Here is a 27,833-nt window from a genome sequence, read left to right as displayed (position 1 = left end):
GGGGGGGGAATGTAAAAATGTAAAATAAACTGTTATATAAAAAAAAAGGAGTATGTGGAGAGCTGGAGACATGTTGAGAATAGCATCAGCCTTCCAAGGGCCTGATTACAAGACAAGAGTTCCATGGTTATGTAAGTTCTATTGTGTTATTAATATCATGATTTTATTGATATTGCTGAGGAACGGCTGAGGTATGAGAAATAAGCAAGTTAGGTTCAAATTCTAGTGTTACCCTTTAGGTGTGCTAGGACCATATTGCTTTCTATAATGGTTCATCAATTTTGAAATGGGAATGATATTTAGGAGGATTAAATGTGTTTATATATATGCATGTTGTGTGTGTGTGTGTATTACCATAGTGCCACATGCTCAAACAATATGAACATTAAACTATGAGATGAATTCCAAATAACCATACCTTGCTGAAGTTGTTCTAAAGAACTCCCTGCGTTCTAAGAGCCCAGTCAGGAGATGGAAGAATGCACAAAAATATGTAAAAATAAACTTATAAAATAAAAAATAAAGAGCCCAGTCAGAGCTCTTAACAGAGAGCTTTCCCAACATAACTTTTGGATAGTTCCTACCTTTCCTCCCTCTCCAAGTCTTTGTCCTCTCTTGGCATAAGAATGAATAAATAAGGTTGAGGTTGGGAAAGAAGGCCCTTCGAGGGACTCTGTGGGTGTAGAGGGCTGGTCTAGAGTCCTGCTATTGAAGTGCTGCTCTAAGAGTCCCTGTTCTAAGAGTATTGTTACCAACTGGGAGCTGTGTGAAATGCAGACACTCAGGCTCTACTCCAGACCTACTGAATCAGAGTCTGCATGGAAACAGTATCACAGGTGATTTGTGTGTACATTCATGTTTAAGAAACACAGTCCTAGAAGCACATAGATAGCCTCAGTAGGCATGGATAGATGTAGGCCGGGTAGGTATGGAAGAGCTATCTAGAAGACGTGAAGTCTGCATAGGTGAGAAGGACCTAGGAGAAGTGTAATAGGAGCAAAGGAGGTGTACCTTGGAGGTGTAGAACTTTAAGACAGCTGTTTGGGTGGGTGTTGCTTTTTTGTTGTTCCAGGGCTCCTTTCTGTAAATGTGTTGAGAAAGAAAGTATACCCCTTGAGTTAGCCACTCAAAGTCCCTGAGCTATCCAGGGAGTGATGGATGGGCAGGAAAAGGCTCTCTCTCACCCTGAGCCTGGGGAGACGACAAGTCCAGCAGGTTTATCAGGACTCTGTAGATAAACAAAAAGTTATTGTTTCCCTGGATAGATGTATAGCCAGCAATTGGCTGGCATCACAGTTTAAAAACTTTCTTTGAACTTATACTAGGCTAGGATCTACCCTCTTGTCACTCTTACACCATAATCTGGCATCTCTCTCCCTCACACACATACACATACACATGAACTGACTTCTTTTTAGAAACTCATATGGGAATCCATAAGCTTTTGTGAGTCTAATCCTCTCTGACCTTCTTTAAGTCCTAAGCTTGGCTGAGCCTCCAGAAGTCCTTGACATAGACCTCCTTGCTGTACAAGCGTGTCCAGTGAGAGTAGCTGCAGACCACAGGCTTGATTGGAAGCAGTGAGAGTTGATTTCACTAGAGGGAGCTTATTTTTCTAAAGCACTCTTAGGACTTGAATCCTTGCTTGCCTTCCCAATAAAAATATTTCCTAGTCACCCACCTAAGCCCTTTGACCTCTGCAGAAGTGTTGTTTGTGTAGCTCAGTGATAAAGAAAAAGTCCTGCTGTATTTGATCCACTAGAAATGAGCTCTGCTTACAATGTCTTGTGGGAGAGAAGGGTTTGCAGTTAAGGTAGCAACTAAAAGTAGTAAGACTAGAGTCCTAAGCGTCAGCAGCCATCGCTCTAAGCCCTCTCACCACAGGCCCCATTGACCTCATTACCTTGCAAACAGTGTACCCGGCTTCTGCCCAGGCCTAACTCTCTACAGCAGGAAGGCTCACAGATCTGCCGCCATCACTATCTCCTCTGTGCTCCTGCCCCCTTCATGAATTACTGCCACTCATGTTCCCCTCTCTGTTTTAAATAGACTGATTTGTATACCTGTCATGTCACCATCTTTAGATTATTCTTCTTGGCAAGAATCAGGTCTCAATGTTTTTCCCTCCCCAAAGTACATTGTGCCCTGCCTGCCTATTGTTGGTGTTCAGTGAACATCAAGTTTTTTTTTTAAACAACAAATGATAGCTCATTGATGTTTCATTATTGTTACAACAAAAACAGAAAGAATGAGAGAGTGCTCTGGTCAGAGAGCTGAGCTTTAGAGGTACAAATAGTATTTGTGAGCAGAAAGTAGTATTTGCCAAACTTAATGGAGGTTAGAGAGTTAGAACAAACTGAAAAGGAGAAGAAAGGTAGGGGCAGGAAATACAAAGAGAAGAGATACCTACCCTCAAATCCTTTGTCAGTTGCAGGCAAGTAGGTCTTTACTCTTCCAAAGTCAAAGAAAAGGGACCAGAGATAGCACCTCTGGGAAGGAATCCCATAGACGGCCAACTATTACTTTGCTTTTTTAGGAAATCAAAGATTCACAGTCAGTACACACCAGGCTCAGTTCGTTGAATAACCGAAGCTTACCAAAAATCTTAGTTTTGAGGCCAACTTCCAGATGAGAATTCACAAGTCAATCTAGCCCCAAATCACACATCAGCTTCCTACTTGGGGCAGGGTTAAAGGGCCAGGCTCCTGGGCTCTCCAACCAATACATGCCTTCTATTAATTTTGAGCAGCATCTTTTCTCTGTGTCTTGCCTCCTGGGGGAACTAGAATATACATTCCAACAGGAAACCAAATGATCTTTTGGACCAAACTCCCCAAAACTCTTATTAATTCTGAACATCTTATTCCCCATTTTCCCCTTATCTGGACTCTGCCTAACTAGAAGGCCTCCAGAATCCCTAGGCCCTCCAGAGGCTAAGTACCAGCTGCAGCATGGTAGCTGGCTACTGAGCCACGCTAGTGCTCCATTTAGCACCTTTCCCAAGTTTCAGGGCAACAAAGTCTTCCCTTCTTTTGGTGGTCTCAAGTCAGAAGTATTTTTTTTAATAATATAATAGTTTATTTTTACATCATTTTGTGCATTTTTCCATCTCAGTTGTAATCCCCTTGGGCTTCCCATCACCAGATCACTCATGTGTCATCACCATATTCCAGTGCATTTTCTTCCCCTGCTGCCTTTGATCCCATTCCCCACTCCACCCCCATAAAATGTCTCTAGTATGTAGCTGTTCATTGTTATTATTTTCTCACCTGGTCTGTTATACTCCCGCTATGAGTGAAACCATCTGGTATTTTCCCTTTTTTTTCTGGCTTATTTCACTAAGCATGATCTTTTCAGGCTCCATCCATGTTGCTGCAAAAGGCATGTGTTTATCTTTTTTGGTTGCTGAGTAATATTCCATTGTGTATCTTTTTAGTCCAGGCATCCACTTTTGGGCATTTGGGCTGTTTCTATGTTCTTTCCAATTGTAAATAAAGCAGCAATAAGCATGGGGGTGCAGGTATCTTTTTGATTCAGTGTTTTTGCATCTTTTGGGTAGATACCTAGGAGTGGGATTGCTGGGTCATATGTAATCTCCATATTTAGCAGTTTGAGGAACCTCCACACAGTTTTCCATAGTGGTTGACTAGTTTGCATTCCCACCAGCAGTGCAGGAGAGTTCCGTTTTCTCCACATCCTCGCCAGCATTTGTTGTTGCTAGTTGTTTTAAGATGTGCCATTCTCACTGGGTTGAGGTAGTATCTCATTGTGGCTTTAATTTGCATCTCTCTTATTACAAATGATGTTGAACATTTTTTCATATGCTTATTGGCCATCTTCATTTACTCTTTGGAGAAGTGTCTTTTTAGCTTTTCAAGTTAGAAGTATTTTATTTGGCAGGTAATGCCCAGGGGAAATTCTATTCTTTGAAAGAAGATTGTCCAGAGGGAACCAGGTAACTAAGGACTGAAGCAGAGCCTTCTTGGAAAACGATGGGTAGCTATGATGAGCTGAACTCCCTGACACACAGTGAAAAATAAAATACTAAAAACCAGCTATAGCTCTCAGTCATGACTGGAGGCATTGTAAGTTACAACAGTACTTTCGGAAAGCAGTTTGACAATATTTACCAATAATCTTAAAGCACTTGTAGCTTTTTGACTTATTTATTCTATTTAGGAAATGCAAATACATCGAGATTTCAATGTAGCATTTATAATAGTGAAAAACTGCAAAAAAGAACCTGAATGTTAAAATAAGTGAATAGTTAAAAAGTTATTGTACATTCCCTCCATGGATATTTTCTATTGTCCACTCCTCTAGGGATATTAAAGAGCCACTAAACTTATGGTTACCAAAATTATAAAAATATGAAGAGTAAACTGTGTTTTAATATTAATTTCCTAAAACATGGGCTATATAGTGTATTATTTTCAGTACACATGTCTTAGTTTCTACTCCCTGGTTACAGTTACAAATTCCAACGCCAGCTAATTTAAGCTGAATAAGAAACTAAACCACAAGGAACTAGGGTCTCATTGTGTCTAAGGGTAGACATGCAGTTAAACCTTAAAAAATGTAGGACAAGGTGGCGCAGCTGGTTAAAGCACAGCACAAAGAAGCTTAAGCCACTTCCGCATGAGTTCGATTCCCGCCTGCCCCGGAGAAGAGCCATATGGCGTGGCAGACCTCTCCTGACCCGCCTGCTGCTCCCCTCAACAGTGTACTTCGTCGATCTGCCTGTTCTGTACCCCACTCTGTCTCTGGTGAATCCTCTCACCCTCCACATCTCTGGCCTGTACCCCAGTTCTGTACGAATAAATAAATTAAAAAAAAAATGTAGGACAAGCTCTAGAAACAGAGCATGACAACCAGGGGGCACTTACTTTGTGTCCTGTGTTTGCTTCTTTTGGAACATCAACTTTATTCTTATCTCCTGCCCAATAAATTTCTCTGCTACCAAATAGTCTTTGAACTTTACATTTCTCTTAGACTCTGCCCAATTCTAAGGAAGCCTCTAATTGATTCCACTTTGTCCAAGCATGGGTAGGACCACATAGAACCAGCTTGGTACCTGGCAGCCCATCCCTTTGACTGTAAGGTAAGGAGCAGTACCAGCTCCCAGAAAAGAGAAACCCTCAAATGTCGTTAATGCAATGAACACAAAAGACTCACAGACACCCTAGAATATGAACAGAGGTTATCTCCAGGTGGTGGAACTAAAGGTGATTTAAAATTTTTTAGCATGTATTACTTTCTAATAAAAAAAAATCTATCAAACTTGCCTGCCGTACCTACAGTTACTAGATTTAAGGCTAGCCACAGTTTTCTCTATTTTAGCTCTCCCAATGCAACCATTCAAAGCTAATAAAATTTGTTTTGGTAATAAAATTCCATTCTATGGGGCCTCCCTGGTGGCACAGGGGTTAAAGACACAATGCTGTCAAGCTATCACCAGCTTCTGCAGCATGATTTTGAATTCCCAGCTGGCCAGGGAGCTAACCCACATAGTGCTGCAGACCTCTCCTGTCTCATCTGCTGCTCCCCTCAGTGGTGTATTTTAGTAGACCTGCCTGTTCTGTTTCTCTCTGAGATTCACTATCTGGTGAATCCTCTCACCCCCCTGCACCTCTGGCTTATACCCCAATTCTTGTATACATAAGTAAATAAATCTTTAAAATTCCATTCTAGGAACTACTTATAGAGATGGAAAATCTTCAAGCTCTACCCTTAGCATGAGAATCCTTTCTTCTTGCCTGCCCACTTTTATTCTGCAGAAGTGTGGTGTAGATAAAGAAAGAAGGCTTTCTTCCCCTGCATTCTACCACTAGTGCTTAGTCCAGAATGTGATCACTTAGAGAATGTGATGACTCAGTGTGTTGACTTTATTTGAATTGAATCTTCTTTTAGAGAAAAACCTAGAAGATTGAGGAGAGTTTGAATAAAATTTGAGAGGTCTCCCTAAAGTAGGCAAGAGATTCTTCCCCTATCCCAAATTCAGGTATCAAACTTTTCTCAGATTTTCTGATCTTTTCCCCCTTTGTAACAATACTTGTAGAGAATGTCTGCTCTCCCTTATGTATCCCTCACTCAATAGATCTCCCCCAAAGACCCTCCCTGTAAAGGGTCTTTGTCTTTTCCTCTAAGTAGGACCCTTAAGGGTCTTAATATGTCCCCTAAAGGATAGAAATCCTGACCAACTGTCTAGTACTACAAAAAAAAAAAACTTTCTGGGAGAATGGAATGAAAGTTGGATCTGCCCAACAATTTGACTCAGGAAATGACATTCAGGACTTCAGGTCATAGCACAGAATAAAAGCTGTTGTTAACATTGACAAGTGACATGGCTTATGAGGCTTATATTGAGGTATGGAATCAGAGACAGTAGTGCCTTAGAGACAGAATGAACAATCATCTTCAGGGAAGTAAAGGGTCTGACTAATACCTGTATTGTTACTGAATATTCTTGGGCAGAAGCTTAGGTTTCTGCCCAGCTATGGACATAGAACATAGAGGCATTGAATTTAATTTCTACATCTCTCTCTAAAATACTACACCTAAATATGCTTTACCTGCCCACTGCCAAGAGATGTTTTGAGGGAGTAGCATAACCCTGAATAGGGACAACACAGCCCCAGATAGCTTCTGAGCTGACCTCTGAAAAAACTGCAACAGAAATGATGATCTTTGACGCCCTATTTTGCTGTGCCCAATCGCCAGAAGGTGATCTGAACTCCAGGCTTCCCTGTTTCGTTATCATCACTATCTCCCTGGCCCTGTTTCTACCTTAGGTCTGTTCTGTTTCCTGCCTTTAGACAAAAGAACTGAACAGGTTTCAGACATGGTTTTATCCAGTGGTAGTCTTTCATCATTTCACAAGTGAGAAATTACCTCTACCATCTCCCTTTTAAAACTAGAAAATTCAGGGCCCTCCCTGGTGGTGCAGCAGGTTAAAGCACAGCACTAAGAAGCTTAAGCCACTTCCACATGAGTTCGATTTCTGCCTGCCCCGGAGGAGATCCACGTGGCGTGGCAGACCTCTCCTGGCCCGCCCACTGCTCCCCTCAGCAGTGTACTTCATCGATCTGCCTGTTCTGCTCCCCACTCTGTCTCTGGTGAATCCTCTCACCCTCCGCATCTCTGGCCTGTACCTCAGTTCTGTATGAATAAATAAATAAATCTTTAAAAAAAAACAAAACTAGAAAATTCAGTTGTGTTTGCCATAGAAACGTTAGATAACATTGGTATAAGCACTTTGCTTCTTCATACCTCATTTCACTTACATTTCTGTCTTCCTGATAATTAGTGCTTAGAGATGATAAGGTTACTTTTCTTGTTGGAAAGCTAAAATTGAATCATGCCTCTGCCCAAAATCATCCATGCTTGGTCCACAAGACAAAGGCAGAATTGTTCAGAACCACGGATAGTTCCTGTCACGCTGGCAACAAATTCATGGGTGTGTCAAAGATGAGGATTTGTAGCTGGGAACCTAGCCACTGTGCTCTCCTTAAACTTATGGCTCACTATCACTAAATACCAACCCACTTTCTTTATACCTAACTCGATTTTTTTGGAATGAACTCTCCTAACATTCCATTCCCTCACCTCATTCCTTAACCCATTCATTTCCCTTCCTTGTTCAACTTTCTGGTTCCATCTTTTCTCCCTTGCCCAGGAACCATAATCAAGCTTCTCATTTTCTACCCAATGTTCTTTCCCTCACTCTAAGACTGTGACCAGGTCCCTAGCTCCAAAAAAAAAAAAAAACTCTTCAATGCCAGGGGCCCTCCCTGGTGGCACAGTGGGTTAAAGCACAGTATTAAGAAGCTAAAGCCACTTCTGCATGAGTTTGATACCTGCCTGCCCCGGAGGTGACCACATGGCATGGCAGTCTTCTCCTGACTCGCCCGCTGCGCCCCTCAGCAGTGTACTTTGTTGAACTGCCTATTCTGCTCCCCACTCTGTCTCTGGTGAATCCTCTCACCACCCCTGCACCTCTGGCCTATACCCCAGTTCTTTATGCACAAATAAATAAATCTTTAAAAAAAAATTCTTCAATGCCAGAGTCCCCTCTTGCTGTTATCCATTCTCCTTCCCTTCTCAGTCTGGCTCCTTGAAAGAACAGTCTCTTTCATTATCACCACTTCCTCATCTTCTATTGCCTGCTAAATCCCCTGTAATCTGTTCCTACCCTTTAAGTAAAACTGTACTTGTTAGGGCCATCTATGACTTCTTTACTTCTAAATATTGTCCTTATCTTATGTTTTAAAACTGTTGATTTTTTTTTCTACCTTGAAACCACTCGAATGGCTTCCCAGACTTTTTTCTACAGTTCTTCTTTCTGTTTCTACTCTTTCCCTAAAGGTGGATATCCCCTAGGGCTCCACCTTGTTTCTTGTGCTTTTTCACTCTGCTCATTATCCTCTGACTTTTATCATCACCAGCCCACATTATTTTCCTGAGATCCCAAATCTCAAATCCCACTGACTAATGATGTCATTTAGGTGTCCAAAATCACTTCAAGCCTCAACATGTCCCAAACTGAATACATCTGATTTTCCCTGACCTTCATTGCCTGTCTTAATAATTAGTACCCTTTCCCCAGGTAATCCAGACAGAAAGCTAAGACTCTCTGCTCTTTTCCCCCAACATCTTATCTCTAAAGTTTGCCAATTGTATCTACTTTAACATCTTCCTTTCTGTCCCGTTTTTCTCTGCTTCTGCTTAGCTCAGCACCTGTCCTCCTTGCTGGCACCATTGCAGTCATTCTCTAATTACCCTTAACTCCAGTTATAGTCACTTCTGTTCATTTTCTTCATGATAATCAGAGGGTCCTTCTCCACTTCAAATCTGACATGATACTCCCCATGAAGCTTAAGAATTCACTGTCTCTTCATCATCTTCTAACTAAAGAACAAAATCAAGGCCCATCTTCTACCATAATCTGAGCCCTCCTCACCCTACAAGTTTACTCCTGCTACTTTTCAGCCTACCTTCTGGGTTTCAACAATGACAAAATACTATTTCTTGAATGTAATGCATAGTTCATGCCTCTAAGCCTTCATACTTGTTACGTTATGTTGTCCTTCCTCGTTCCTTTGACCCTTCTCTCATCCCCCCCCTTTCTACTTTTCTTTGGTTATGTTTATTGCTCCTTCCAGGGAGCTCTTTATAAAGATTGTCCTAATGTCTATTTATCTACCTTTATTAAATAAATGAGGGAAATGTAGCGTAGTGGAGTGTTGAAAGAGAGGTGGCAGAATGCCCCCTAATCAGGACCCCTCTCAAGGGAGTAGTTTTTCCACAGATATTGTCACATGTAAGCCAGGCCCCAGCCTGTGTGGTGACAGGACTACAGCGGTGAGCCTGTCACTCCTAGGGCACACTGTCCATGATTGCATGGGACTCGCCAAATCTGTAATAGTAACAACTTTACTGGGACATAGATGCAGTGCTTGGTATGTACTATACTGTCCTAATTACTTTCATATATTAGCTCTTTTTATCCTCACCGGAACCTTTGACATAGGTAATATACTAGTCCCATTTTACAGATAAGAAAACTGACACCCAGGTCACCATCTAGTAAATTGAGAAACCAGAATTTATAAAAAGAATAGGTTGGTAAATTGATATTTGTTGAAGCTTGTTATAAGTAACTAGAATCTCACGATATACTATTGTCTCTACTTTATGGAAGTTTAATAAATTCTATAATAAAACACTTTTTTAAAAACCAGATTATATCAATGGATTTTAATCTTTTCTTTTTAAGCAATAAAACCCTTTCTGCAACCAAAATCTCCCAGAAAAGCTGATGTGTAAATGAAATAAAAATGGATCTCCTCTGGTCAGAGGAAGCCTGACCCTCTCCTATTGCTTTTTTCACACACTTACCATCTCCCCAGCCCCCAAAAGGATACAGGGTTTGGTAACACAGTTGAATGAAAATCAGTGAACCAAGTTAACTCTCAAGATTCCTCTGGCCTTTTGTCTTCCTCTAGTAAGATTGGTGTGAACTAACCATTAGCCTAGACAGCCTGTCCCAGAGACAGGGAGACTGGGCTGTTAATCATTTCTGCAGTCTTTGGAGAGTTTGTTTGAAGGGTTGCAGAAACATGGGTTGCTGTTAGAGATGCATTTCAATGTTTGTCTCTGCTGAGTGTTTATTAACAATCTTGCTAATCCCCACTCTAGTTCCCGGATCTAGCTAACTCCTGTCAGATGTCCGTGGGGGCAATTTTTATTCTCCCTGATTTCTTGGAGCCAGACGCTTCCTTCTGCCTGGATTCCTCTCGGATACTTATATTCATGATGATTTCACATTTAATCTCCCTGATTACATTTCCATGTGATGGACATGGTGCATTAGCTATGTTTCTCAGGGAGGACATACAGGAAGGCCACAGTAAGGGCTTAAGTTTTCAGGCACAATGCCAGAGATCTTTGCTCTTGCCTTTAAGACAGAATTTAAGTAACAGAGAAGAAATTGAATGGTGGGCTTTCGTGGGACCTCCCAACCTAGTCTCATGACCCTAAGGGCTTAGCAGTTATACTCAGGGATCAAATGTCACCAGGACCTACCCAGTAGGGGACCACATGTGGGTCCTGGTGACCTGAGTTGCTCAACAGCTTCCCTGTCCTTCCCACAGTCTGCCCTGTACCTCCACCCTAGGAGCCAGTGCTGATTAACACATCTGCACTGACCAGAGAAAAGTTAGTCCCCAATGCCTGAGTGTTCCTATCTTTAAAGTCAGCCTCAGGGAATGATAGTGATCCGTAAGGGTCTCTTGGAAGGGGTGAGGTGGGAGGTTAGGTATTGCAAGGCTATAGATTCTGAAGTTACCAGAGCGAAAATATTAATCCACGCTGTTGGACATTAGGATTCCCTGAGGCAAGGAGGGCTGAGAGCAGGAGAAGACACAAAGGGCCGGGGGAAGAGACAAACTTGTCAGAGGCAAGGTGAGCCAAGGAGCACAGTGTCTTGAAAGTTTTTTTAAACTTTTTGCAAACAAAGCATAAACAAAACAAAACAAAACAAAACAAAACAAAACACCTCATAGGAACATTATTTTCAAAAAACCATCACAACTACAGTGTAACCAGTGACGTTCTTCTTGTCCATGGTTAGTTTTGAGGAAACCTCCTCTTCAGTAGGTTAGTATATGTGACATGTGACAAATGCTACAGAAAAAGTAAAGGAACATGACAGAGTTGGAAGTGGGTAGGTCCCACACTCTTGTTTATGGGGCTCACCCTTTGGGAAGCCTTCCTCAGGCCACTCCCTTCCTGTGGACAAAAGGGAAAGCCAGAGCCCAACTGTGGTTTCTGTCTCCCTTTTGGGTAACTCTGTAAGGCTGTTTTGGCCAGAAAGACATGTAAGGACCATTAAAGATCTGCTTCTTCACAGTGGGAGAATGGACAGATGCTCTGAATAATGCCCTCTCAATGAGTAGCTGAGCCAGGGAGGCAGCGTTTGGAGGACTTGAGAGGCTTGCAGCACAGAAGTGGCATAGGATGCAGGCACTCTAGCACTGATCTTTTCTGAGCAGAGCTTCCAGCTCCCTCCTCAGCCATGTTAAGAGATGGGGATAAGACCAAAGGAGGGAGACCAAGTCTGCCCTCAGGAACACGAAAACCACTATGGCAACACACCCACAATGAACTGCACTCTGCATGACCTGAAGGAATACAGACAAGGCTAAGATGCCCCTCCCAAACATTCTAGACTTTGCACTTTCCTCTGGATCACAAGCATATTTTCACTCCAACTGCTTCATTGTAAAGGGAACAGAAGGCACTGTAAGGTTATATATCCTTCCCTTGCTAGGTCACCAGCAGCCAGTGAGGTCCCTGGGCCTGACATGGTGGGGCTTATCTTAAAATATTCCATCTGCATATCTGTCTGCTCTCTGCATCCCCACAGGCAGGGCAGGCACTGAACCCCTCTGCAATCCTTAAACCTCAGACTTAGGAGTCTGTGTCCTAGGCAGACACCTGGGTTGGCAGCACCCACATCAATGGTTGCTCATCAGGCAAAATACGAATGTCTCTAGCCACTTCCAATTGACAGAGGCAGGGTAGGCCAGGGCCCTGTTTTCTGTACAAGTGGCTAGGTTAGGACGCTGGTCTGCACAGTGCCCAAACAAAGGGACAAGGTTAGAGAGGCAGTAGGACCTGGACAATACACAGAATGCATACCTCCCTTTTCTTCTTTCTTTCTTTTTTTTTTTTTAAAGATTTATTTACTCATACAGAACTGAGGTACAAGACAGAGGTACAGAGGCAGTGAGAAGCTTCACCAGAGACAGAGTGGGGCGCAGAACAGGCAGATGGATGAAGTACATTGCCGAGGGAGCAGCAGGCAGGTCAGGAGAGGTCTGCTGCATCATGTGGGTCACCTCTGGGGCAGGGGACCAAATTCGCACTGAAGCCGCTGCGGCTAGCTTGCAGTGCTGCATCTTAACCCATAGCGCCACCAGGGCGCTACCTTCCTTTTCATAGAAGTTTGAGCACCATGTTTTGCATTTTGGACAACACAAGATTAACTGGCTACCAGTTGATTGCCATTATTTGTCTTCTCACCTGCCATACCCAGCCAACCTTACAGATTCTCCCAGTAGACACTCTTTAGGACTCATTTGTGAAGTGAAAAAGTTCTCATTAAAACTTTTTTGGGGGGCCATCCCTGGTGGAGCACAGCACTATGAAAGCAGATGCTTTACTACAAGTCGATCCCCAGCAAGGAGCTGACCCACATGGCGTGGCAGACCTCTCCTGTCTTACCTGCTGCTCCCCTCAGCAGTGTACTTCATCCATCTGCCTGTTCTGCTCCCCTCTCTGTCTCCACTGAATCCTCTCGCCGCCCCTGCACATCTGGCCTGTATCCCAGTTCTGTATGCACAAATAAATACTTTAAAAAAAAGTACCTGGTGGCACAACAGGTTAAAGTGCAGCATTGCGAAGTTAGCCATAGCCACTTCAGTGAGAGTTTGATCTTTAGCCAGGGAGGTGACCCACATGGTGCAGCAGACATCTCCTGTCTCACCCAGTGCTCTGCTCAGCAGTGTGCTTTGTCAATCTGCCTGTTCTGCTCTGTCTCTGGTGAATCTTTTCACTGCCCCTGCACCTCTGGCCTGTACCTCAGTTCTATATGAATAAATAAATAAATCTTAGGAAAAAAATTTTTTTTGGTTCAATGGCTGCAGCCTTCAAGTCTAGCCTGACATGACCAGTTAGTTTACTCTGAATCCCATGAAAACACCTGTCCAGATCTAGAGCAACCAAAAGGAGAAATCTCTCAGGGAGCATCTATTCCACCCTTAATTGAGACTTAAACTCACAGGAAAGGCCTTTGCAAGCAAGTATACACAAAGGGCCCTGAGGATCAGGGCAATTTGGAAGGTTGGAGGAGCCTGTGGATTTGAGGAATCGTGGTAGACTTTCTGGAGGAAGTTGAAATCAGACTCTCCAGTGGGTGAAAAGTGGGGCCAAGATGCTGGACTCTTTCACCTAGCTCAGAGTCTTCATCTCATGGTAGAAGGGCCTGCCCCTTCCTCCCTGAATTCCTTGCCTGTTGCCCCCAGAAACCCCAGACACAGGTGGGAAAGCCAGATTCAGGCATGAAAGGACACGTCTGTGTCTGCTTTCTAACAACTCCTGTTTCTCTGCTTTTATCCCCCCAGGATCCAGCCGCCGCCTCCATCTCAGACGGAGACTGTGACGCCCGGGAGGGTGAGTCAGTAGCCATGAATTACAAACCATCCCCGCTCCAAGTGAAGCTGGGTGAGTGTGTCTGGGGGGTGAAGGAGATATGGGGAGTAGACAAGGTATCCTGGGCTGGGTCTGCCATGAGATGCCACAAATAAACTGACTCAGGCCAGAGGATTCCAAAACTCAAGCCACCAAGTTATTGACACTGCCAGGCACCTTATCTCCTGTTAGACCCAAAAGGAAGTTAAAATTCTCCGCAGGAACCCAAAACTCTAGGAGGGCTCTTTGAGGTCAGAAAGGCTCCAGGCATTCCAGGGGATAGCTACAGGGATTAAAAACATGAAACCCCAGAAATAAGGACAGTCAAACTCCATCAAACGGGACGGGAATTTTAGCTGCGATGTCAGGGAGGTGGAAAGCAATGAGACTCATAGAGCCTAGAAGCTGGGCTCCTCTTCCCCTTCTTTCCTTAGCCAACCTCAGGGCCTGGTTGGCTCCTGTTTGGGAACACTTCCCTTTAGTTTCTTAGTAAACCCAAATATCTCCCCCTCTTTCTGAGGTTCCTTTCCCTTGGGGGATTAGTTCATGTCCACTCCATGAACTAACCTTGTTCCTTTGAAATCTTGGATCACAACTGTCATCCATACTCCTGCATCTGCTCTTCTCACTTCACCGTACACCAAGCACTGCTCCTCTTCCTCAGGGACCAAAGTTTTGCTCATCCAACCTTGCTGTGTATAACTACTTTTTTAGAAACTTTGGTTTCATGAAAAGAAATTTCAGCACAGTACATACAGGAAGAGTTCTCACTGCCTTCCCCACCACACTTGCTTCTTTTCTTTCAAAAATATCCCAGGAGGCCCTCCCTGGTGGCGCAGCGGGTTAAAGCGCAGCACTGAGAATCTGAAGCCACTTCCGCATGAGTTCGATTCCCGCCTGCTGCCTGCCCCGGAGGAGACCACATGGCGTGGCAGACCTCTCCTGGCCCGCCCGCTGCTTCCCTCAGCAGTGTACTTCGTCGATCTGCCTGTTCTGCTCCCCACTCTGTCTCTGGTGAAGCCTCTCACCGCCCCTGAGCCTCTGGCCTGTACCCCAGTTCTGTATGAATAAATAAATAAATCTTTAAAAAAAAAAAAATATCCCAGGAGCCCCTCATGCTGCTTTTCTAAACCACAAAACAGTTCGCTACATGGAATTTATTCACCTTCCTAGGACGTCAGACTTAAATTGCAATCAGTTTTATTTCTCTTTGACAATACACGTATTCGGCCCTACCTGATGGTACAGGGGCTAAAGATAGTGCTATCAAGCTATACTAGCCACTGAAACACAAGTTGATCCCTGGCCAGCCAAGGGGCTACCCCACATGGCACAGCAGACCTCTCCCGTCTCTCCCTGTCTTCACTGCTCCCCTCAGCTGTGTATTCCAGTCAATCTGTCTCTTCTGTTTCCCACTCTGTGTCTGATGAATCCTCTCGTACACACCCCCCCCACACCTCTGGTCTACACCCCAGTTTTTGTATGCATAAATAAATAAATCTTTTTTTAAATGTACATATTTTAACAAGTATGAGTTCTTTCTCCCATCACATTCTCCTCCTTAGATAAAATTATTCCAATCTTTTTTCAGTTTTTCTAGTTTCATTTTGTTTTTTAAGATTAAGTGGTACCACACTTACACATTTTAAGAAGCTTGGGTTTTTTTGTTGTTGTTGTTTTCCAGTTACTATCTTAGAGGTCCTTCCAATATCAGCACATACAGAATGACTTCATTCTTTTTAAATGGTTGCATAGTAGTCCATAATTTGGTTTTGCCAGTTTACTGTTTGCATTTTTTCACTATCTCAAACAATTCCAGCATGTTTTTAAAATAACATTTCTTCCTCCCTATTACATTACCACAAAACTCCTCTTGAAAATTCACAACCTGTCTCAGTTGCACTAATAGCACCACCAAGAACTTTAAGGCAAGTTGCACCCCCTAGAGGCTTGGAATGGTAATAACAACTGCTACTGGCTGGAAAAGCTAGAAATTTGGAGTTGAATGAACAGTGACAAAGAAATAGGGTCAGACTCAATGATGCACACCTTAAACCTGTATAATGTTGTAATGCATTGTTACTTTCATTAAAAAAAAAAAGTCAGGGGCCTCCCAGGTGGCGCAGGGGTTTAAGTACAGCACTATGAAGCTGTCCGCAGCCACTCCAGTGCGACTTTGATCTGCAGCAGAGAGGTGACCTGCATGGCGCAGCAGAACTCTCCTGTCTCTCCCTCTGCTCCCCTCAGCAGTGTATTTAAGTCTGTCTGTCTCATCTTTTCTCCACTCTGTCTCTGGTGAATCCTCTCACACATACACACCTGCACCTCTGATCTATACCTCAGTTCTTGTATGCATAAATAAATAAATCTTGAGGAAAATAAAAGTAATAGACTAGGATATTAGAGACTCAGAGATATGAAGATCAGGGGAAATTCTAGTGTCATGGTAACTAGAAATGTCCTTTCCACCCTTCCTTTCTAGAGCTCATGGCTTATGTGAGCTCCTTGGTTTGTGAGAGCTTTCCTCTAAAATCCCTCTCCACTCAATGGTCCATTTCCCAATACTTGGGCTAGGCTTAGGGTGAGTAGGAAAGGGTATACAGCCTCCTTCAAGACCTAGCAGCTACTGGCTTACTGTAACATACTACACACCGAGCAGTGGGCCATCTGATGGCCAGCCTCCTGAACCTGGTAGACTCTGGATCCTCAGAGGACTCAGAGGCTGACAGAGGAGGAAAAAGGTTAGCCTCCACCCTCTACCCTACCTGCATCATTCTCCCCCTCCCATGCTTTCAGTGGCACCTTTTCCTTCTGCATTAGTTCTGGCATTGAAAGCCTTCATGCTTTGAGTTTGTAATCAAAGGAAGCCCCCACCCCCTTAGCACAAGACCTGAAACATGATTGGTAACAGGTGTTTATTGAATAAATAAAATTAATGTGTCCTATTCTTCTGACCCAGTCTTCCTCTATCTTTACCCCACCAGCCCTTCCAAACCCACACTTACTATACTCACTTATGAATACATTTTGTTTATACTATCCCTCCTTTTTAAAATGCCCCCTCTCTCTACTGTTATATCCAGTGAGCCCTTCTGACTACCCTATCCTTCTGTTCCATCTCTCCTGCTCTAGCCTTTCTCTGGCATCAAGTACATAATGATTGACTCCACACAGGAATGTAGCTCCTGGAAGATAAGGCTTCAGCTTCCCCCTTTCTCCCCTCACTATCTGCCTCATGTTGTGCAGGCCAAGTACTGCCTCTACCAAGCAGCAGGGCCTGGAGTTGGGATTGCTTCCTCAGTTTCTAGAGAAGCAAGATTTTCACAATGGAAGCCCAGCCAGGCTACCTGGATCAGTAAGGTAGGGTGGTCCCAGGGGCAGGACATAGCTTCTTTCCCATGTTCCCCTGCAGAGAAGCAGCGGGAGCTGGCCCGGAAGGGCTCCCTGAAGAATGGCAGCATGGGTAGCCCTGTCAACCAGCAACCCAAGAAGAACAATGTCATGGCCCGGACAAGGTAGAAGGCCCTCTGCCCTACCCCACCTGGACCCTACCAACAGGCACCTATTGCTACTCCAGAGCCTCCTCCTCCTCCCTACCCCCCTCAGGCCCAACTCCTCTCAGAGGAGAGTTTCAGCAGGACCCTCGGTGGAGGTGGGGAGTGGTGGTACACAGCCCAACCCAGTTCCTTATCAGTTGCGTGTTCTCCAGTTGCCAATCCAATCTCCAAAATTCTCCACCAGGCTGGTCGTCCCTAACAAAGGCTACTCCTCGCTTGACCAGAGCCCAGACGAGAAGCCACTGGTAGCCCTTGACACGGACAGGTGTGTACGGGGATGTGGGGGCAGCTAAGCAGGCCAAAGAAACCCATGTAAACACACAAGTGGGCTGTGCAGGCCATAGCACCTGTACTATCAGAATTAGGATGTTCTGTAGAGAGCCAGGAGCTGACCAAGGGTGAGTCCCCTAGGGGATGGAGGTGGGGAGAACAGAGAGGAAAAGGGTGCTGTCTGCTGCTGTCCTGGGACACCTGCTCTGATGATTGCCTCTAGAGTGGAGCTGTCTAATACTGTCTCTACTTAATACTTACTCCTCCCCCCTCCAAGAGTGGAGCCCTATACTGCTGGGAACACACCTACCTAGACCCAACTTTGAGAAACCCAGCAAAACCAGGGTGATATGAGCCTAGGATAATGGGGAGGTTGGTGGGGGAGTGACTGTTTACTTAGAAGGGTGGTGCTGCAGAACCTGTTTTAGCACAGGGAGCAGTTTTTATTTAGACACTTTGTGTATTTATTTGGAACCATGGGGGAGGAGTGGGTATTGATTGAGTTGGGGGGAGGTGGATGCAAGGAATTTTCTATTTAATTTTGGGGCATCACTTCCTCTCCTCTTCCTTCCATGGACAGCGATGATGACTTTGACATGTCCAGATATTCTTCCTCTGGCTACTCCTCTGCTGAGGTGAGGCCCCACCTCTTCCCATCTAGACATACCTGAGCAGGACCAGCACCATCTAGTAAAAGAGTAGGACCAAGGCTAAATGACACCTGAGAGAGGGAAAAGGGCAAAGCTAGGGGGAGCCCCTGTGGAGGCAAGGTCTGGGCTAGGATAAAGTTTGGAAGGTGAGGTGACCTTCAGAAAGAATAAATAGAATGGGGCCTGAAATATAGGCTACTTAATGGAGGCCAGAAACAGGGACCAGGATAAAAGCTTGAATGAAAACAGGAGCTGAGATGGGCAGTTACCCTTAGAAGGGGTGCGACCTGCAGCGGGGAGGGGCCTGTGTGGAAATAAGACTAGACCTAGGGCCTGAACCTAGTGGGATGGAGGCCTGACGTGACGGAGAGACCTGGGCTAGGATGGGTCTGGCAGCTGATGACTGTGAACCTGACCTCCCTCCCCTTTGTCTACAGCAGATCAACCAAGATTTGAACATCCAGCTGCTGAAGGATGGCTACCGGTTAGATGAGATCCCTGACGATGAGGACCTGGACCTCATCCCCCCAAAGTCTGTGAACCCCACCTGCATGTGCTGCCAGGCCACATCCTCCACCGCCTGCCACATTCAGTAGCAGGTGGGGCCACAGCGGCCGCCCGGGGCAGGGCCACCGTGGGCCAGGTTGGACCGGGCAGGGGCCGACCCCTCCCCAGCTCATCTGCCTGCCCCCGGCCCCTAAGCCCCCTAAAGTCGCCAACCTTGTAACAGTCATTGCTTCCTCCTATGGTAGGACGTGTACCTCTGTGTGTTCATGGAGCCGGAGAAACCAAAACCGGGTCTCTCTCCACCTCGGGGGCTGAGGCAGGGTGGGGGTTGTTTGTTCAGTTACTTGGGGGACCTCACCCATCACCCTGCCCCCCTCCCCCAAAGCTGCAGTCCAGTGTGGGGGGAGGACTGGACAGCAGGGATGTCAACAATAATGAGTGCGGGGAGGGATTGCAAAGCCAGGGGCTTGGCCCCACTCCAGCGAAGCCATGAATCCCTCAGCCCCAGCCTGACTAGGAGAGTGGCTCAGAGGGAGAATGGCCCAGGGCAGTGGGGCCAGGGCCTAGCACCTCAGAGCTCCAGCCACACACCCCCTGCCAGTCCATGCCTATGTGTGTTTTTCCCCTCAGCTCCAGATGGGCAGCCTGGCAAAACTGCCCAGCTGGATGTTGCCCCCCACCCACCCATTGGGGATCACTGCCTCCTCCCTCTTCCTCCGCTTTGCTCCGTTAATCCTTCTCTTGTTTTCAGGGGTGGAAAAGACTGGCCTCAAAGACTGGCCAGAATTTGGGGTAGTATAGTCAGTCTGTCCTCACCACCTGAACCAATGCAGTTATCTTCCTGCTGCCATCCCCTCCCTACCTGCTTCTGTTCATTGGTCTCTGTCCCAGGCTGGAAGTAGGAGGTAAGGCTGACCTCAAATGCCCCATTCTCATCTTACTCTGGCCCAAGTCCTGGAGGCCACTTCCTAGTAAGAATCTTCATGGAAGCAAGCTTAGGAAAGGACAGTGGCTGCGTGCTGTGTGGCAGGGAGAGCTGGGCAGGTGTGCATGCCTGAGGCTGTCATGGTGTGTGTCTGTGTCTTTGCATTGGGCTGTCTCTCCAGATGTCTGTTCCTGTCATAGGCATGATCACAATGGAGAAATGACTGTGTGGTCTGTTAACTTAGAGGCAGCGTACTCGTGCGATGGACTAAGGGCCCAGTCAGAAGGCTGGGTTCTGGCTGGAGCTCTGAAAGTCTTGCTGGAGCCTTCAGCAAGCTACTTACCTTCTAGCTTTAGTTCCCTCAGCTGTCAAATGAGCAGCAGCTGAAGTGGTTTTTAAGGTCCTTTATACATGAAAGAATTTATTCATAGGTGTTTCTGTGGAGATGTTTAGGAAATTTCTGTGTGCCTTTGAGTACAACTAGGAGTGTCCGGATCTGCATGCCCGTGTGGGGAGAGCAACAAGTTCCGGTGGGATGCGGGGATGTGTGTTGCACACAAATCTATTTGGGAATATGTGTGTGCATGTGTTATGGAGGATATCTAGTGTGTGTGTAGCTGTTTGAGGAGTCTGTGAGTGAGAATATACATCCTTCTGCTGTGTTGCTGGGTGAGGGATGGGATGTCAGGAAAGCGAAAGATAAAAAGAGACATGATGTGACCAAGGCCCTCCCCTGGGACTGGGGGATGTAGACCTGCCTCCAAGTAAAGCAAAAAGAAAACACAGATAGCATAAGCCTACTCAGGCCTGAGCCTCACAGATTCTGTATGCCCGTGCCAAGGTATGCACGCCTCCATGCTGATACCCCACACCTGCTAGTCTGTCCATTCTCACATATACCATTCACATGCTGCAGGCATGTAAAGGACACCCTCACAGTACACTCTTAGGATGCCAGTGCTGGAAGAGGGGTGCTTTAAGGAGGGAAGTAGTGGCAAGAGCACGACATCCGGGGGCTGCCAATACCCAACCCAGCTCCTCCAACCCACCCCCTCCTCTGCTAGTGGAAGAGCCCTGGTTAGATGGTAATTAATTGCCAAAGGGAGACAGACAAGGCACTTGCAATGCCCACAAGACCCATTCTGAGCCCATTTCTCCCACTCTGGCCAGCATTTTTCGCCTCCACAGCCAAGTCTCCCACTACCATCACTACCCCAGGCTCCTTGGCTCACTTTTAGGAACATGGGTGTCTCCTCTTTTCTAGGCGGGGCCTCGCCTAGGGCTCATTTTGACTGCTGCCTTTGCTGCTGACTTGCTATGTGACTCTGACCCACTGCTCAACCTCTCTGGCCCTAGGGAACCAGAGAAAAGTTCCCTCCCCACAGGACATACCTAGTGCCCTCGCAAGTAAGGGCTTCAGACTGTGGCAGTATACAGGTGGTAGAGAGAGGTAGACCTAGCACCTTCTGGGTCTAAGGAGAGTGTGTGGTCCCTTCTTCCCTATCTGGGAGGTTGGAGGAGAGGAATCGAGGCCTTAGCTTCCCCCCTGCCAACCTTCCCCCTTGTAGATACTGCCTTAACACTCCCTCGACCCTCAGCTCTGGCTGCCACCCAGCCAGGTTTCTCCGTGCTCACTAATTTATTTCCAGGAAGATGTGTGGAAGACATGAGCCGTGTATAATATTTTTTTTAACATTTCCATTGCAGTATTGACCATCATCCTTGGTTGTGTATCGTGTAATACAAATAATGATATTAAAAGCATCAAACAAGCCAGCCTCAGCTCCCTACCTGGGTGTGGGCTGTGGGCAGTGGGCTGAGAAGGGGAGAGAACTTATGCTCTGTAAGCACATTTCACTCTACCTCTATTCGTGGGTTTCTGGGCCAGGCCTGCCTCTGATCAGCTGCATGACTCCAGGTGAGTGACTTGACACCACAGGATCTTCATCTCTTCACCAAAATGTGAAGCTTGGCCTAGAAGATCTCCAGAGGCCTCCTGGACTCTTGAAAGTTGGACTCTATGGAAGCTTGAGGCAGGCAGAGGTCAGGGGTAGGCACTGGGCCTCCATACCAAGCCAGGTGATATCATAATGGGCAGTACCCATCCTGAAGCAGGGTGTGGTGGGAGCAGAAAGGCTGTGGGGGAGGGAAGGTGAGAGACTGTCCACAGAAGGGGGTTACAGCACCTGGAGACACCTTCAAGGCTGGAGTGGTAGGCCGTCTGGGAGAACAGGTGCTCACGCATGTCTTATTTAAGAGTCCTTAGTAGGTAGGGCCCACCGTGGCAACCCCTAGACCCCACTATGTTTCTCTTTTCCCGTAAGACCAAGACTCCCATCAGCACCTACACTGATTCCTACAGAGCTCCTACCTCCATCAAGGAGGTCTATAAGGACCCACCTCTGTGGGCCTGGGAAGCCAACAAGTTTGTGACTCGGGTAAGTAGAGGCTGTGGTATGGGGACAGGCCAGAATGTATACCTATGTGTGATTGTATATTATAGACATAGTTATATTTTTGTAATTTGTAGCTTTTTTGTGTGTATCTTACTCATTTGCCTACACATGAAATTTATGGTGCCTTCCTGTTCCACCTAGGGCAGGCATTGAGGAGCTAGATAATGATCCAGAAGTAATAAAGAATTTTATGAATTATCTAAAAGCTGTAATGAAAATGGAACATAACCAAGGAGAGCTACTTAGATGGAAAGGTCATAAAAGGCCGCTCTCCATTGAGCTAAGACTGGAAACATAAAGGTAGAGCTTGGTCACTGTCTGCATATAAAGAAGGGAGAGATTAGGATGACTCCTAACAACAGAAGGAATGGTAGATTTAGAATTACAGAGCAGAAAGATTTGGAGTTCATTTGGTGACAAAAGTATTTGAGGATTTACAGTAAAAGATGCCTGGTGGATAGTTGGGTATAGTTACTGAATTTCAAGGAAAAGACTTAAGCAACAGATACAGATTTTGAAATTAACATATAGATGGTAGCAGAAGTCACAGGATTGAATGAGACTGCCAAGAAAGAGTAAAAGACAATAGCCAAGGTCAAGCCTGTGGAGACTATCAATATTTAATAGGAGACAAGAGAAGAGCCATAAAAGGAAACAGTGATAGGAGGAAAGACAAAAAGAAACCAACAAAACAGCATTGTTAGAAAATGTCAATGTTTTCGATACAAAGGAATCTCGTATGCTGTCACCCTTTGTAACCTGGCTAGACAGCTTCAGTGAGTGGAGAGGAGTGAGCCAGATAGCAGTGGAACTGAGAATGCAGGGAAAGCTTCTACTTCCGGCAGTATGGTGATCTGGACACCACCTGCTTCAAAACAACCAGGTCCTACGTAAAAATTACTTTCTATTTTGTGTTGGTAGCTCCTGGAGTGAGTAGTAAGTATACTTAGAGGAGGGGATTGCCATGAAGACAAATACCAGTGTCAGCACCACAAACAGTTTGAACCTTAAGTCCCTTGGGAAATAGAGGAACAAAATCTGTAAATCCCAAACTGAACAGGAAAGTTCAGTGATGTCTGATTATCCCTCTCAACAGAGAGACACATACAGATATACACACACACCATGAAAATACCCACCAGTGAAGGTTTCTAGGTATCCTTCAGAGGTCAATCAAGTCTGAACTCACAGTAAGAGATACAAGAAACAAACCACAGGATAGAATCAGAAAAAAAACAACACAAACTTCCAAAGATTTCAGATAATGGAATTACCAATTTAAAAATACAAAACCACTATTAATTTTTTTTTATTTTACAAAAGTTTATTTTTACATCATTTTGTACATTTTTTTCCCCATCTCAATTGTAATCCCCATGGGTTTCCCATCACCAAGTCACTCGTGTGCCATCACCATAATCCCGTGCATTTCCCTCCCCACCCCCCCATTTTTGATCCCATTCCCCACTCCACCCCCGCAAAATGTCTCTGGTATATCGTTGTTCATTATTTTAACATAACTCAATTATTGATAGGTCAAGCAGACAAGGAGCAAGGGTCTACAATATTTGAAAAGATAATTAGCATATTTGAGTTGTTGAACATAAATAGAACAATTACAATAAATTTGAACAATTACAAATTTAAGCACTCAAGAACACTATAAAAATTTATTAAGAGGCCTCACTGGTGGCAAAAGATTAAGTTGCAGCACTGTGAAGCTATCTCAGCCACTGCAGCATGAGTTTGATCCCTGGCCACACATGGTGACCCAAATGGTGCAGCTGACCGCTCCTATTTCACCAGTTGCTCCCCTCAGCGATGTATTTCAGTGGATCTGCCTGTTCTGTTCCCCACTCTGTCTCTGGTGAATCCTCTCACCCCACACCTCTGGCCTGTACCCCAGTTCTTGTATGCATAAATAAGTAAATCATTTTAAAAAACTGACCAAGTACTAGGTTCTAAAACAACTTTAACAAGATTCAAAGATGGACGTCATATAAACCATGTCTCCAGTCTTAAGGTCATTAAATTTCTTCTCAATAAGTAAAATCCTCAGAAGCTTGAGACCAAAAATATTATTCTAAATAATAGGTCAAATATAGATACTTTTTCAAAAATAACATTTAGAAGACCCGTAAACACATAAAATGCAAGTAAGGAGTTAACACTTCACCCATGTGAGAATGGCATATATCAAAAATGCTAGAAACAACAAGTGTTGTTGACATGGAGGTGGGACTACTATTCTTGGTGGGACTGAGTTGCTATAGCTCATGTAGAAAATGGCATGGCAATTCCTTAAAGAACTGAGAATGGAAATAACCACAAGACCCAGGATTTCCACCTTTACGTCTATACCCCACAGAGTTTCCATAAACACTAATGCAAAAGAGTAGGTGCCCTTATGTTCATAGCACACAATAGCCAAGACATGGAATCACCTTAAATACCCAACAACAGATGACCAGATAAAGAAACTGTAGTATGGACACTCAGTGAAATACTACACAGCTATTTAAGAAGATGAAATAGTGCTTTCTGGGACATTATTTCCCTGGATCTTGACTTGCTAAGGAAAGCAAGTTAAAGTAAAAGACAATTACTAAATGGTTCCATGCGTGTATGGAATATTAATAGCAAAAGGAAAAAAAACTGGTAAAACACAACAAAAATAACTCTTAGAACTTAAAATACAGTGTTAACAGAGGAGGATGAGGGAGGAAGGAATATGGTAGAGTATTTGCAGAGTGGGTTTGGTGGCATGTGAACATTTTGAGGTATGAAGTTATATTCCTGAATTACATAGCTATGTAAAGTAATGGCAAATCAGTAAATTTTTATTAAAGATAATAAGTATAATAAAAATAATTCAAAAGTACTCAACCGGAAAGCTGCATATCAGAACTTGAAGGTACACAAAAGTTGTAGAGAAAATCTGTAGACCTGAGTGCTTATCTAAGAAGAACACAGATGGAGTATGAACATCAAACTTAAGAAGTTGGGGTGGGGGGCAGTGGTGCAGTGGGTGAAAAGGCAGCACTATGATGCTTTCCGAAGCCACTGCAGTACCAGTTTGATCCCCAGCCAGAGAGATGACCCACGTGGCATAGCAGGCCTCCCCTGTCTCTCCCGCTGCTCCCTTCTGCAGTGTATTTCACTCCATCTGCCTGTTCTGCTCCCCACACTGTCTCTGGTGAATTCTCTCACCATGCACCCCACATCTTTGGCCTGCACCCCAGTTCTTGTATACATAAATAAATCTTTCTTTAAAAAAAAAGTTGGTGCTCGCTCCAGCAGCACATATACTAAAATGGAACAATACAGAGATGAGCATGGCCCCTGCACAAGGATGACACACAAATTTGTGAAGCATTCCATATTTTAAGGAAAGGATAAACAGATGGGACTACATCAAATTAAAGAGCTTCCATACAGCAAAAAAAGACATTACAAAAAACAACACATCCCACTAACTGGGAAAAAATTTCTCACACAAAACTAGCGATAAAGGATTGATCACAAATATATACAAAGAACTGATGAAAATCAACAAAAATGAAGTACACCTCATCAAAAAAAATGGGCAGAAGGGCTAAAAAGACATTTCTCTAAAGATAAATTGGTCAACAAGCATATGAAAAAACGTTCAACATCAGGCCCTCCCTGGTGGCACAGCGGGTTAAAGCACTGCACTAAGAAGCCACTTCGCATGAGTTCTATCCCAGAGGAAATCCACATGGCGTGGCAGACCTCTCCTGACATGCCCGCTGCTCCCCTCAGCAGTGTACTTCGTCGATCTGCCTATTCTGCTCCCCACTCTGTCCCTGGTGAGTCTTACCCTCTGCATCCCTGGCCTGTACCCCAATTTTGTATGAATAAATAAAATAAATATTTTTTTAAAAAGTTCAACATCACTCGTAATAAGGGAGATGCAAATTAAAACCACAATGAGATACCACCTCACTCCAGTGAGAATGGCACATCTTCAAACAACTAGCAACAACAAATGCTGGCGAGGATGTGCAGAAAAAGGAACTCTCCTGCACTGCTGGTGGGAATGCAAACATACAACCACTATGGAAAACTGTTTGGAGGTTTCTCAAACTGCTAAACATGGAGCTTCCCTACGACTCAATAATCCCACTTGTTGGTATCTACCCAAAAGACACAAAAACACTGATTGAAAAAGATACCTGTACCCCATGTTTATTGCTGCTTTATTCACAATTGGAAAGACATGGAAACAACCCAAATGCCCAAAAATGGATGACTGGATTAAAAAGATGTGGTACATATACACAATGGAATATTACTCAGCAACCAAAAAAAAGAAACACATGTCTTTTGCAGCAACATGGATGGAGCTGGGAAAGATCATGCTTAGTAAGATAAGCCAGAAAGAAAAAGAAAAATATCTGATGGTTTCACTCATAGCAAGAGTATAATGGACCAGATGAGAAAATAATAAGAATAATGAACAGCCATATACAGACATTTTATGGGGGTAGAGTGGGGAATGGGATCAAAAGCGGTGGGGGGAGGGAAGTGCACTGGACTATAGTGATGGCACATGGGTGACTTGGTTATGGGAAATACACGGGGATTACAATTGAGATTAAAAAAAAGTACAAAATGATGTAAAAATGAACTATTATATTATTTTTTAAAAAAAGACTTGCTTTGACTCATCCATATGAAGGAAAGAGACACCAATATTCTGGTGAAGCTATTACATAGGAATGGCTCAAAAACATTTGCTTTAAACAATAAAGTATGGAAGTGAAAAAAAATTGGAGCTTCCATATAACCCAGCAATCCCACTCCTAGAAATCTACCCAACAGACACAAAAACACTGATTCAAAAAGACACCTGCAGCCCCATATTTATTGCTGCTTTATCTACAATAGGAAAGACATGGAAGCAACCCAAATGCCCAAAAGTAGATGACTGGATTAAAAAGATATGATCCATGTGTACAATGGAATATTACTCAGCAATCAAAAAAGATAAACACATGCCTTTTGCAGCAACGTGGATGAAGCTGGAAAAGATCATGGATGATGAAATAAGCCAGAAAGGAAAGGAAAAATACTGGGTTGTTTCACTCATAGCAGGCGTATAAAGGACCAGGGGAGAAAACAATAATAATAATAATGAACAACTATATACCAGAGACATTTTGCAGGGGTGGAGTGGTAAACGGAATAAAAAATGGGAGGGGGGGGAAGTGCACTCGACTATGATGATGGCACACGGGTGATTTGGTGATAGGAAGCCCACGAGGATTACAACTGAGATTGTAAAAAGGTACAAAATGATGTAAAAATTATATTATTATTTTTAAAAAGTTGGAATAAAGAAGTAGGGGAGACAACAAATGGAAAGAAAGTAGACAAATAGATGATGAAATTAAACTAGAAAGAAAATATTTAGTAAGATTAACAATCAAAAGTTGATTTTTCAGTAAGATTTATAAGACTGGTGAGATTAATCAAGAAAGAAATGTCACAGATAAATGAAAAGGATCATAACCATGAATTTAACAGAAAGTTGAAAAGATACTAAGAAGATGTTCATGTTAGAAAAATCTATAGCTGTCATCACGTTAACAGATTCAAGGAAAAAACCAACGTCATTTAAAAATATGTAGAAGTAAAATGGGCATGAAAAATCTTTTGGGGATGGTAGCAACATTCTAAAACTAAATTTTGG

The 27,833-nt window shown here is 44.2% G+C and overlaps 2 protein-coding genes across 6 annotated transcripts in view; both read left to right on the top strand.

Moving 5' to 3' along the window:
* The window catches only part of FAM219A (family with sequence similarity 219, member A), a 51,611-nt gene extending 30,174 nt beyond the window's left edge, over positions 1-21,437 (top strand). For 2 of the 5 annotated variants that reach the window (XM_004677737.2, XM_004677736.2), the window contains exons 2-6: positions 13,686-13,785; positions 17,165-17,267; positions 17,494-17,574; positions 18,160-18,214; positions 18,670-21,437. In XM_004677737.2, coding sequence (XP_004677794.1) covers positions 13,686-13,785; positions 17,165-17,267; positions 17,494-17,574; positions 18,160-18,214; positions 18,670-18,825 — 495 coding nt within the window. In that variant the 3' untranslated portion in view covers positions 18,826-21,437. Of the gene's footprint in view, positions 1-13,685; positions 13,786-17,164; positions 17,268-17,493; positions 17,575-18,159; positions 18,215-18,666 lie in introns of all 5 variants that reach the window. The other 3 variants (XM_004677739.2, XM_004677738.2, XM_004677735.2) reach the window with 3 other exon arrangements.
* Positions 21,438-21,964: 527 nt separating this feature from the next.
* LOC101620212 (chromosome unknown open reading frame, human C9orf24) overlaps positions 21,965-27,833 on the top strand; it is a 15,228-nt gene continuing 9,359 nt past the window's right edge. Inside the window, exon 1 of the mRNA XM_012721300.1 lies at positions 21,965-22,099. Within this exon, the coding sequence (XP_012576754.1) occupies positions 21,965-22,099 (135 nt within the window). The remainder of the gene's footprint in view (positions 22,100-27,833) is intronic.

Source organism: Condylura cristata, unplaced genomic scaffold (genome assembly GCF_000260355.1).
Source record: "Condylura cristata isolate star-nosed mole 26May11 unplaced genomic scaffold, ConCri1.0 scaffold00006, whole genome shotgun sequence".
Classification (NCBI taxonomy): domain Eukaryota; kingdom Metazoa; phylum Chordata; class Mammalia; order Eulipotyphla; family Talpidae; genus Condylura; species Condylura cristata.
The sequence above is the reverse complement of the archived record's forward strand: the minus strand, read 5'-3'. Positions and strand labels throughout refer to the sequence as shown.